At 31.7% G+C, this 13,720-nt stretch overlaps 1 protein-coding gene across 2 annotated transcripts in view; it reads left to right on the forward strand.

The window, feature by feature from the left end:
* LOC107565732 (ephrin type-A receptor 8-like) overlaps positions 1–13,720 on the forward strand; it is a 96,530-nt gene that overhangs the window by 22,056 nt on the left and 60,754 nt on the right. For both annotated transcript variants that reach the window (XM_016251000.1, XM_016251001.1), the window contains exon 2: positions 629–693. In XM_016251000.1, coding sequence (XP_016106486.1) covers positions 629–693 — 65 coding nt within the window. The remainder of the gene's footprint in view (positions 1–628; positions 694–13,720) is intronic.

Below are 13,720 nucleotides of genomic sequence, written 5' to 3' on the forward strand. Positions count from 1 at the left end.
ATATATAATTACAAATAAACAATATTATTATTATTATATTTTTCACAAAAAACAAGAGATACTTGATTGATTAAATATTTTAGTGTTCAACTAAAAGTCATTTTTTACAGTGAATACATAAATATTAAAAATAATACAACAAACAATTACAGTAATGATAATGAACCATAAAAATGCCAGAGCAATTATTATTGTTATTATTATTATTATTTTATGTCATTACAACTCTCAGAAAAATTTAACAAAGCAGTTCATCTTGTGCATTTACTTAGTGTTTAGTGCTGGGTTAAACATATTGATCCAGCCTTTAAGTGGTTCAAACTCATTGAGGAACATATTTGTAATGGCGCTGACTCTTGCCTTGAGAGGATGATCCTTGTGACTCATTATGTCCTGTACAGATTGTATTATTGTCATTAGACAGTCACGTGATGAGGTCAAAGGTGAGCACTGTACGAGCAGTTTGTTTGAATGAGAAGTGTATCCTTGCAGTCTATCAAAATGAACTCAGATGTGCATCAGCTCATGCCATTGGATGTGCTTCAAGATAATAGAGTGTCAGTAATTATGATGAAAAGTTCTTGTAATGATGAAAGCTGTTGTAATGTGTTTTCTGTTCAATTTACAGTGAATCTCCTGGACACAACCAAAATATCAGGAGACTGGGGCTGGCTCACATATCCTTCACATGGGGTAAGAAACGAGTGCTCCTCTATTATTGTTTGTGTGTTGTGAAATTTTAAGTTAAGTTGTTTTAAAAGTGAAGTGTGTAGTTATTCAAGAGTAGATGCAACTGAAGAGTGTAAAGATTGTGGCTTCATTCAACTCTCCAGCATGTCAAATTGTGCTGTAACCTGTGGTGTAAGTTTGGCGGATGAAGTGTTTGCAATCAGAGAAGGCCACTAGTGAATGAACTTGCTCTTCCAGCTCAAGCCGACTGGCTTTCACAATGGCTTCTTTAGTCATTTTCATTTTCATTCGTTTGCCTTCGTACATTTCTCGCTGACACTAAACCTGCGTTCTGTTCCAGGATTTGCTGTAAGTGTTTTATGATGAGTAGGCTATGTTATCAAAACTGTCTTATTGGCAGTGTTAGAGCCGGTGGCGCAGTAATTACATAAAGCAGCTTTAAAGTCAGCTTGAAATAAAAAATGACCTGTTTACGTTCTCAGTTCACATACTGGTCTTATTGTGAACAGCTGGTGCATATTATTCCAAAGAAGAAGAATTTCAAAGGTCCTTGTAATCATTCATCAAAATCTAATCATTTGATTCACCTGTGAAACAGGGGTTAAATTGGGCCAGATTGTGTATATTAATATATAAAAATATGCATAGAAATATGTATAAATGTGTATATTTTCAATTGGGCCAGATTCTAAAACAGTGCTATATATATATATATATAGCACTGTTTTAGAATCTGGCCCAATTGAAAATAATATATATATATTAATAATATATATATATTATTTAATTTTTATTTTTTTAAAGGGTATATTTGTTATACTCATCAAGACTGCATTTATTTGACCAAAAAATACAACAAAAACAGTAATATTGTAAAATATTATTACAATTCAAAAGAACAGGTTTATATTTTAAATATATTTGAACAATATTAAAATAGTTTGTCTATATTAAAAAAGTTTTGGGTCAGTACTAATAAATGCTGTTCTTTTCAACTTTCTATTTCGCAAAAATTCAATAAATAAATACATTTACAGACACACACACACACACACAAATTCTGATATTCTATTCTACTATTGTTTCTGCTTTTTCAGACATTTGTCACACTAGGAAAGTAAAATGGGTTGCAAAAACATACCATGTTGACTTTAAACATTTTTAGCACATGCTGTTTTGGTTTTAATTTCTAAAGGTTTGAAAGTTTTTTTTTTTAAATATTGTACATTTTAACGTGAAATATGTTCAAGACTCATCCCTGTCAGCACATATGCAAAAAATAAAAAATAAAAATTGCTGCCATATGCTTTGTTCTCACAAACACACACACACACACACACACACACAGACACACACTTTCCCTAATCCCAAACTCCTCTGTCCCACTTGTCCCTTTGACACATTATTCAACCACTCTCAGCCGTACCATAAAAGAGAGAGAGAGAGAGAGAGAGGTGTGTGTGTGTGTGTGTGGGTAAGGAAAGGAGAGGACAGAGCAGGAGAAGAAAAAAGCAAGGCGATGTTCAGAGTTGGGTGCATTTGCATATTCTAATGGAGAAAATGATGCATGGGGTATTGAATTAGCGGCACACAACGTGATCTAAGCGTTGAACTGTCACAATTAGCTCGGGTGGCTGTCAGAGGCTGACGGCGGTGTGATGTCCCTCAGAGCGAGGCGACACGTCGCAGCCGCTGATGTAACAATCCCTCCATTATCGGCTCACATGTTTAACACTGGCAGAATGCAAGTAAATTCCTCAAATCAAAGCGGAAGTGTCTTTCAACTGGAAATCAAAAGGTTTATAATCATCTGTTTTTAGTGCTTGCCGTGTGTCGTGGATACAATCTGGAGACTGTTTTGGGGTGTTTAAGTGTTTTTAGTGTGTTGCTATGTTGTTCTGGATGGTTGCTACAATATTCTGCACTTTTAAATATGGCTCAAGTCCCTCCTTCACTTACTTGGGCTGTGGGACTATCGTACAGCAGGTGAAAAATGAAAGTTTGATCACTTAGAAAAGCAACATTTAGCAATATTTTTTTATTACATTTATATTATTATATTAAATTTGTAATTTATTTTATTTTATTTTTAGTGCTGTCAAACGATTAATCGTGATTAATCACATCCAAAATAAAAGTTTTTGTTTATATAATATACATTATGTGTGTGTACTGTGTATATTTATTATGTATATATAAATACACACACATACAGTATATATTTTGAAAATATTTACATGCATTTACATGTTTATATTTATATTAATATAATTTAAACTATATATAAATATATTTAATATATAAATATAATATATTTTTCTTAAATATATACATGCATGTGTGTGTATTTATATATACATAATAAATATACACAGTACACACACATATATTATGTAAACTTTTATTTAGGATGCGATTAATTGCGAATCATTTGACAGCACTATTTATTTTATTTTATTTTACCATAGTTATATAGTCAGGGTTAAAAAAATATTTTTTTTTAAGAAAGGTATAATTTATTCAAGGATGCAATATAAAATGTTTATTTTAATTTAATTTATTTTATTTTTTACCACAGTTATAGTCAGGGGGGAAATTATTATTATTATTATCATTATTATTATTGTATTTTATTATTATAATTTTTTTTTTAAGAAAGTAATTATTTTAGTCAAGGATGCACTATCTAATGTTTAATTCATTTAATTGAATGTAACTTTATTTTATTTTATTATTTTATTTTACCATTATTATAGTCAAGGGTCAGAAAATTATATATATATATATATATATATATATAATTTTTTTTTTTTTTTTTTTTGGTACATTTTTACTTTTATTCAAGGATGCATTATGAAATGATTATTTTATTTTATTTTACCACAGTTATTGTCAGGGGTCAAAAATTATTATTACTATTTTATTTATTGTTTTTTTTAAAGAAAGCAATACTTTTAGTCAAGAACGTACTATCTAATGTTTAATTAATTAAATTTAATGCAACTTTATTTTATTTTATGTTTAATTTTATATTTCACCATAGTTATAGTCGGGGGTAAAAAAACAAACATATTTCTTAATTAATTATTTAATTACATTTATTTATTATTATTTATTATTATTATTTTATTATTTATTACAAAAAATACTACTTTTAGTCAAGGATACACTATCTAATGTTTAATTAATTTAACATCAGAAATATCATCAAAGGTTTTGGGTCAGTAAGGTTTTTTTTATGAATTCTTCATATACAATTACTATATTAAAATTACTTGGTAAATAATGAATTCATATAAATACTGGAGTAATGATGAATCAGCTTTGCATCACAGGCATAAATTACAGTTTAAAATATATTCAAATAGAAACATTTAAATTGTGATAATATTTCACAATATTCCTGGTTCTGCAGTATTTTGGATCAAATAAATGGAACCTTAAGTCAGCATAAGATACTTTTTTAATAAACATCTTAGTGACCTCAAACTTGTACGGTAGTGTATATTTCTATAATTATTTACGGGTATGGTTGAGAATGTAATTTTTACAAGTCAGTCTAAATGTATGTTGCAGTTGCTAATAAAGTTACCTGCAGAACAATTTTTACTCCAATTTGGCACTTAGTAAGTGTTAAGTCTGTTTCCTCTGTGAGAAAGAAAGCGCAAGACGGAGAGAGTTTCTGAATGACTATACAGTCATAAAGGTGCTCAAATGAAATGGATTTCCTCTTGTACAGAGAGCACATTTACTACGACCTGAAAGCTAGAAAATGGGACATACATAATTCACTGAAGTGCGCTTTCAATGCAAGTCAACAAGCCGTACCGCAGTAAAACTGCCAGATAACGAGCATCCCCGTTTGCATTTGCCCTCTAATTACTGTTTGTTAAATGTATTCTCAGTGAATAATGCAAGCTATTTACTTGAACTTTGCCACCTTTTCCGTTCACATCCACTCAATCACGTAAACAGCGAAGGCCTGGAACAGCGATTAAACCGTCTCTTGCGGGAAGCAGGCAGTTATTTCTTCTTCTCTCAACTGTAAAAATAATTTCCGCAAATAGATTATGTAAGCGTGCATATTCGTACTGGCACAGCGAACACCTCCTCCCCAATTATTACTTGACAGCTCGCTAAAATTAGTGGCGTACTTTAACAGCTCGGCATTAGTTAGTGTACCTGTCTGATGTGACTGTGGCGGTCCCCGCTGAAATGAGCCCCGACAAATGCATCTCATTTACACGCTCTGCTACATGTTTGTTTCTCTAATAGCTGTACTTTGCTTTTTTGTGTATGCATTCAACTTCAGATCTGTTGACTCCAAACACAGAGTCAGCAAAGAGGAAAGGAAAATAACAAATGAAATCTCTTTAATATCTCAGTTCTTATAAGCTGGACGGCAATGAGATTAAGTGGAGAGCCTTTCTGAGTTTCATTTCTATGTAAAAGACCCTAGTAGCTAAATTCACATGCACAGTTTCAGGGAAAAAAACAAACAAAGAAAAACCTCAGCCATGTCTCAAACTGTGCTCAGGTTTGTCAAGATAGCAAGACCTTCATATTGAGATCTCGGACTTTAGGTTTTGAGATATTATATGAGAAGATGAGAAGCGGGACTGCTCCATTTAAACTTGTTGCTTTTTAGGAGAAACAGGTGAGATATTAAAAAGATCTTATCTGTAGGTCTTCAGATAATAGCCCCGGTCATTTAGTCTTGAATGAATGAAAAATATTCAAAAAGATGAATAATATTATAATATTAATAGTAGTAATAAATATTACTATTAATATTAATATAATAATGGGTCAAAATTAATACATATATTTATATTCAAGGATGCATTATGCAATGTTTTATTTTATTTAATTTATATTATATAGATTTTATTTTAATTAAATTATAATTAAGGGTCAACAAATATTTTTTGTCTTTCTTTTTTCTTCTTTTTTTAAGAAAGTAATACTTTTATATTTATAAATATAAATAGATCATATTGAGATTGTCTTAGCAAATGAGAAATAAGCATCTCCATTTGTTCAGTTTAATCTCATAATTTCTTTTAAGCAAAAAAAAATTAAGATAATATTAAAAAGATCCCATCAGTAATTTCATATTAAAATATCCTAGATCATTTATTCTGGAAAGAATTTGATGATAGGTTTAAGGAAACATCTTAATTTGTTTTTTGTCTAATGTCATTGCTATCTATAAATTATAATGTCCTAGATAATTTAGTCCTCATAGAATTTGATAAGATATGTATATATGTATTTATATATGTATTTATTTTCCCCCCTCAGTTTAATCTCATTGCTTTTTAGAGGAAAAAGGAGATCTCATTAGTAATTCTTTCACAATTTTTCAATTTATCTTTCATAGATAATTTAGTTTTCAAACAATTTGTTGAGGAATATTCATAGGGCATTATAACTTGAATTTTTATTTTTGAAAAATTACTCATGAGATCTCATAATTTATTCCTGAATGAATTATATTGAGTTGTCTGACTCTTAAAGGTACAATATCTAAGTTTTGACCGCTAGAGGGCGCACATTCAAAACAAGCAAATAAACAAAGGCGTAGTTTGATGACGCCGTGACTGAGTGTGGAATCATGGGAGTTGTCGTCTTCATCCCCACAGCCGATGCAATCCGACGGGACTTGGGCAGAAATCATGTTCATGGATGAGCTAATGTATTAAAGATTTATTAACATCGTAGTATGAAGCAGAGTGAGGCGGAAAGCCATCGACGCGAAACGAGGCCGCTGAAGCAATTGCTAATGAGAGACGAGAGTGACACACGGCTCGAAAGCAGCGGAGCTTTTATTATGCCACACTTTAGCGCTTCCGCTCCTTCTGGTCGTGCGTATGTGGGGTAAAGCAGCGCTGTTTTATCATACTAGATACATTTGAAAGTTCTGTTATTATGCTACTCTGTGCGGTCGTCACCTGTCTAATAAAATGCACAACATATTAAAGCGTGTTTGGTGTTTCCATGTTTTCTACAAAACAAAACCGGAAATCGAGGGTGTATGATATATATATATAATATATCATTGGCAGGCCACACAATGACACTATAGACACGGTCCGTGTAACTAGTTAAAATTGCTTATTTCTCTGGATTTAAACATTCTTCGAAACATTTGGGATAATGTAAGTACACAAGTTAGCAAAATATATAACACTGTTCTAGTGGTTTTTGGATATTTTAATAAAAAAATCGTACATATTGCACCTTTAATTGGTCCTAACCATTAATAAATATATGAATGAATGAATGATCCGAGACATGGAGGCATTTTATAGCTCTACGCTTTCACTCTATACTTTTTATAGCTCTATACTCAACAGTTGCCTCATTTGTTTCTGCTCGGTGAAACACACATGTTCAGATCTCCATTGAGTCTCGACAGACAGCTCCTGTTGTTGATCCGAACAAAATGCTCGTGCATGCCGATCACGTAGATGGTAAATACAGTTTGTTTGGTAGTCACAGGCCTGACCCTCATGTTAAAGCGCTACGCCGCTGTCTGCTGGAATCACTATTGATGGATTAAATACTTCAGCCTGCATTGTGCCTCTGATTCCCATTTACAGAAGGATTTGCTGCATGGACACTTTCTTCTATATCCATTCGTCTTTTTCCAGGATTCGCCACTTCCATTTCCTTAAAATTCCGTCTTCCTCTGAATGCTACGTGACTTCGGCGATGTGCGCCTTGCCTCACAATGCATGTTAATGTCAGGGACAAAAAAGAGCAGAGCACAAAGAGATTGCACTTTCCATTTGACTTTTTTTTTCCCGGTGTGCTTGTGACGTATTCATTGTCACCGTGGAGGGGCCGCCGCGCCGTGTGTGTCTCGTGGGTTTGATGGAAGAAAACGTTTTCCATGGCAGATTGTGTCTCTCGAGGAGGACTTCTGTAACTCCAGGTCGCTTTACACACTCGTTGAGCACAGCTAGAAGTAAATGTAGCATATGGTTAAAGCAAATCTGTCATGCGTCTTATCATGTAAGTTGGAGTTGATGCTTGTTTGGACTTGATTAGAGTCTTAGAGACCAAAATGAGTTCACTTTCTCTTGCGTATTATGCAAAATGATGTCTTGAACTACTAATTGTAAGTAGGTCTTTGACTAGCATGTACTGAAAGCTTTATCTCATGATAGTAACTAATACCTTGTTGTACTGTCTCTGACAGCTGTTCAACACATTTCATTTATATCTGCGTCTTGGCTCTTGGGAGGTCTAGAAGCTTGTCATATCTCACTTTAGCGGGCCATATTTTAAAGCAGTTTTAGTGGAAGGCTAGAGTTTAATGTTATAGAAATGATTTTATTAATGAAGTTTGCCACATACATGAATGCCTTTGTAGCTCCTGATAGACATCCAACAAGATAAAACTGTTTCCAATTAAATAAGCCGTCTGCCTTATTCTGTACTTTTTCTTGCAAGAAATTGTACATGCAGTTTTTATTTATTTATTTGTTTGTTTGGTTTATTATTTAAATATATTTTAATGTAGCAAAATCATACATATATACATATATAAATATTTGTAATTTATATATTTAAATAACAACAACAACATTAATAATTATAATAATTATTATTATTATTTAAAATAGTTTATAATCTATACAACTTTACATAAATTTAACATATTTTTCTTTCTTTCTTTAATATACAAATGTATGTTAAATATATTGAAACATATCAAAATAATAAATAAATAAATACCTAAATATAATTATTATAATTTAGATGTATTTAAATATATTTAATAGTCATAATTGTTTTTTAATTGATTTGATATGCTAATTTATATAAATAAATAAATTATGTATACAACGTTTAGTATATGATTTAAAATATAATTGAATACAATTTTAATATTTAAATAAAATTGATTTACATAAATTTAGATATTAAACAAATAAAAATATAAATACATACAATTTATATAAAGTTTTATATGATTTAAATGTTTTATTTTTCTTTATTTAATATACACATTTATGTAAATAAATAAAATATATATAAAGCTTAGTATATCATTTAAATATATTTGAACATCAAAATAATTAATAAATAAATAAATAAATATAATTTTGATATATTTAATAGTTATAAATATTTTTTTATTGTTCTTTATTTAATATAAAAATGTATATAAATAAATGAATGAATGAATGATGTATACAAAGTTTAGTATATGATTTAAAAATAATTTATAAAATGTTAATATTTAAATCAAATGTAATTAAAATAAAATTGATTTACATAAATAAAAAATTAATAAATAAATAAATAAATATAATATTAAATATTACTATTTAGTATATGATTTAAGAATAATTTATAAAATGTTAATATTTAAATCAAATGTAATTAAAATAAAATTGATTTACATAAATAAAAAAAGACAAATAAATATAATAGCATATCAAATTTATATAAGGTTTTATATTATTTATATATATTTAAATATTACTTAAAATCTATCTTCTTTTTAACAATTATATAAAACAAATGTGTTTACATTTTGTTTAAATATAGATTAAATATATACAGCATGTGGCTTGTTTTAAAGCATATATATATATATGGTTTTGATAGCTTGCACTACCCCTTCTTAAATGAATTATTGCGTAACTTTTAATGTGCTTTTGTGTGCGCACAACTCTTTTGTACACGTTAGTATGAATGAAAAATAAGAATGGGCTGCATTCTCAGCAGTAACCTGACAAAAGGAATAAAAGCCATCTCAAACTCCGGCCCGGGGTGATGGATTAAAATTGGATTAAACCAGCACCTTGACTATGAAATCCATCACGTTCCCTCATGCAAGCAGGAGGCTTATGGAAGTTTGTGCGAGCATAAAGCAGAAAGGAGTGATGAGGAGCTGACATGGACTGAAAAGTGAAGAACTGGTGCTCTTTTTAACCTCCTCTTGTGTGTGCAGTTCACACCTGTTGCACGTGTGTATAACCCAGGGTTTGACATGGATCAGACCAGGAAAATTATGTCATAAATAAAAAATACAGTAAAAAAAGTCATATTGTAGTCATTCTTGCCACAATAAGAGGGTGTTCTTTGGGGTTGCCAGGTTGTTGATTGGGTGATTTGAGTGGTTGTCAAGGTGTTGCTAGGGAGTTTTGTGTAGTTGCCAGGGTATGGCTATACATTTGCTATGGTGTACTATTATAGTATTTACAAATATTTTAAAATGAGATTACATTTTTATATATTCATTGGTTGCCAGGTTGTTCTGGCTGGTTGTCCCGGTGTTGCTTGTGTGTTCTGTGTGGTTGCCAAGTTGTTGCCCAGTTGCTGCTATTGTACTGTTACAGCATTTATAAATAGTTTACATTTTTATATATTCAGTGGTTGCCAGGTTGTTCTGGCTGGTTTTCAGGGTGTTTCTATGTAGTTCCTATAGTGTACAATTATAGTATTTATAGATATTTTAAATGAGATTTCATATTTTTAGTTTTCATTTTAATTTTAGTTTGTAGTAATTTGGTAGTTATCATTTTTTAAATATATTTTGTTTTCATTAGAATTGTAGTTTAAGTAATATTAGTTTACTTAGTTTACTTAATGTTAGTAATTAGACAACAATTCTGGTTTTCATTAAATTTTTTTTTAAAGTTAAAGTTTATCTTATAAAATACAAGAATATACGAATTCATCTCTATAATATTTTGAATTAGCTTTTATTTTTATCTTCAGTTTTCATTTTCATTTTCATTTTCATTGTATCCATTTTGTTTGTGCTTTTGTAATTTTTATTAGTTTTTGTTTTTGATTTTATCATTTTTTTTATTTATATTTATACATCTTTTTTATTTATTTACATTTATTTACTCTTTCAGTTTTAGTTTGAATAATGTTAGTACCTCAACTTATTTTACTTCAATTAGTTGCCAAGACAGCAATTCTCATTTTTGTGTTAAGTTAATGCTTTTCAGTCTAATATTTATATTTTATTGTATTTGAGCTTTATTACAACACCGGTAGGGTTAAGCATCATTCCAAACGGAATTGAGGATGCCTTTTAAATTCTAATTAATTTGCAGAATTCTAATTGAATTGGAATGGATTCCTATTTCCTAGCAGACATAATGCAGAATTTCAGAATGTAGAAAAATTGAGTAAACTGAAATTCAGTGCTGATCATCAATAGTTATAGTGATGCTTAACTTAGCAGACGTTATCTCAGTTGCTAGGCCAATCAAAGTCTTAAATATTTAATCCGGGCTTACTTACATAAATGTGGCGCTAATGATAGATGCCTGATGCTGGGTTTGTGTCTGAATGCATTGTTATGGATCCTCACTGCAGTCAGCCGGCCCTGAATCATTTATGGCCTTCGTGGACTCATAGTGAGATGTCTTTTTACAGTCCAATTGAAGCTGGCAGTGAGACGGCTGACCCCGGGCCGACCCCTGGCAGATATCTCAGCCTTCCGCACATTCCTGCAGGCCTCCAGTCGCCATCGGCTGTCACTAAGCCAAATCAGTCAGGCCTTGACAGCTGCTGTCCGATGACTTCATTATGCTCCTATCTGGCTCATGTTTGCCGTGACACGTCTATTGACACCCACCTCCTTTTTTGCCCACCCACCACAATCGATAGCAGTGATAAGGCAGACGGAGACGATGACAAATGGACTTTGAGAGGGAGATGATATGGATGTATCCAGATGTCCGCCCACTCCCCCGTTACCGCCAAACACGTCTCCAGATGTCACCCTGCGCTGTCGCATGAATGCACAGCATTACTTTGGGAGTGAATGCAGCACCTGAATGCCGTCCGAACGGTCATGCGTGTTTCGCTGTCACAGACGTGCAATGATTGCATCATGCTGTATTCACGTCAAGACTGCTTGCAAAGGGCTGAGAAACACCCTCGGGTGCCACACAGCAAACTTAATGCATTAAAAGTAAGTAAGTAAATGAATGTTGGGTAAATACGTGACCAGCATTCAAACTAAGCAAGCAATAAACTTTAGACACAGATAATAATAAATTGTAAAATATAATATGATTAAGAGAAAATCTTGTTTTTTTGAAGATATTATGAAAAATATCTAAAAAATGTGTAAATACTAAATCAACCTACATTTAAAACTCCAGAATGAATAATTCTGTAATGCATTGTATTTTATATCAGCTGTCAAACGATTAATCTGTGATTATCTATATATCTGTGTGTGCACTGTGTATATATATTATGTATACATAAATACACATACATGCATGTATATATTTAAAGCTGCAGTCCGTAAGATTTGCCTCTTTGTCGCCATCTCTGTTTGAAAACCTGCAATTGCAGCTATTTGCGGAATTATATTCCTTGCGTGGGTTGTGCCCCGGCACGGCTCCAGCGCGGATGAATCTAATGTGTGGCTGTCAGTCACCGCACCGGTGTGGATACTGCACTTTGTATTCACTGATTCTACATCTTGAAAGTATGACCCAAATAAGAGTTTTCACTGGAGAATGTCATCTGAACAAGTAAGTAACAATTGCCACTTTTGTTCTGATCAACTGAGGAAAACATTACAGTAAATTGCGCAATCAATGGTGATTAAATCTAATGATCGGTTAGCTAATATCACATCAAACCGTGCCAGTTGTTATTATTCTTATAATTTGTTTTCAAATTCGATCCACCATTTATTCCAGCTGCTGTGAGAAAAGGCTATAAACGATCCGTCACTTGCAGCATCCTCACGTGTGATATAGCATACTAGCCGGGACAACTTCTTTATGTTTACAGACGTGATGTACGTAATGACGCAGTGCCATGCTCGAATTTTCCGCGAAAACCTATCCGTACCACTCAAATTAACATTATTACAAGCTTACCGTTGTGAATCGAGCTAAAGTAAGGTGATAGTTTTGAACACTGGCTGGTTATGTACTTGCTCAAAAATGGATTTTGGATCATTTTTAAATAAAAAAAGTTACGGACTGCAGCTTTAATATTTTTGTTAAAACTGTGACACTTTTTCCAGAATTCTTTGACGAAGAGAATTTATATTTGAAATTTTTGTAATATTATAAGTCTCACTGTCACATGTGATTTATTTATTGCATCCTTGCTGAATTAAAGTATTATTTTCTGCAAACAAGCAAACGTAAAAATCTCAGACCCCAAATTTTTGAATTTTAGTGTACATGGAGGAAAAACAGATGGTGGATGGACGTGGCAGAGAAATAAGTGTACTACCCGAGTTCTCCAAAGCATGAACACACTACATACTTCAATTAAAGTCATTAAGTTTCATGTGCTAGGATTGCCGTGTCAAGTTGTTTGACAGATTGCCTGCGCTGTTTAATGAGGTTGAAACCAATTTATCAGCAGGACACTACATTTTGCTGTAATATTCTCATCTGTAAGTGATATAAATTCAAAGTAATATGTTTTCCATTATGCAAAACAGCACAACTTAACAGCAAGTGAGCAATTAAATGGCGTAGCCTTCAAATACTTGAAATAAAAACTCACTGAAGCCACTAACCTGGCAAATCCAGTAAGTACTCGACCTGGTAGCTTGTAATCACAACATTGTTTCAGGACAGACTTATAAAAAAAACCTGTGCATTCTTACTCTTATGAATTGTGTAAGGTCAGCCAATCAGGGTCTCCCCAGAGAGTACTGAGCAATATCCATAAGACATTCTGAATCGAGCTAAAGTAAGGTGATAGTTTTGAATACTGGTTGGTTATGTATTTGCTCAAAAATGTATTTTGAATAATTTTTAAACAAAAAAGTTACGGACCGCAGCTTTAAGAAAAATGTGTTTATTGATTAAATATATTTATATATAATATAAATTATATGAATATAAATATATACATGTAAATATAGTATGTGTTTGTATTTTTATATACATAATAAATATATACAGTACACACACATATATTATGTAAACAAAAACTATTTTGGATGCGATTAATCGCGATTAATTGTTTGACAGCACTAATATATATATATATATATATATATATA

The sequence above is a fragment of the Sinocyclocheilus grahami genome, unplaced genomic scaffold (genome assembly GCF_001515645.1).
Source record: "Sinocyclocheilus grahami isolate Dianchi unplaced genomic scaffold, SAMN03320097.WGS_v1.1 scaffold1021.1, whole genome shotgun sequence".
NCBI lineage: Eukaryota > Metazoa > Chordata > Actinopteri > Cypriniformes > Cyprinidae > Sinocyclocheilus > Sinocyclocheilus grahami.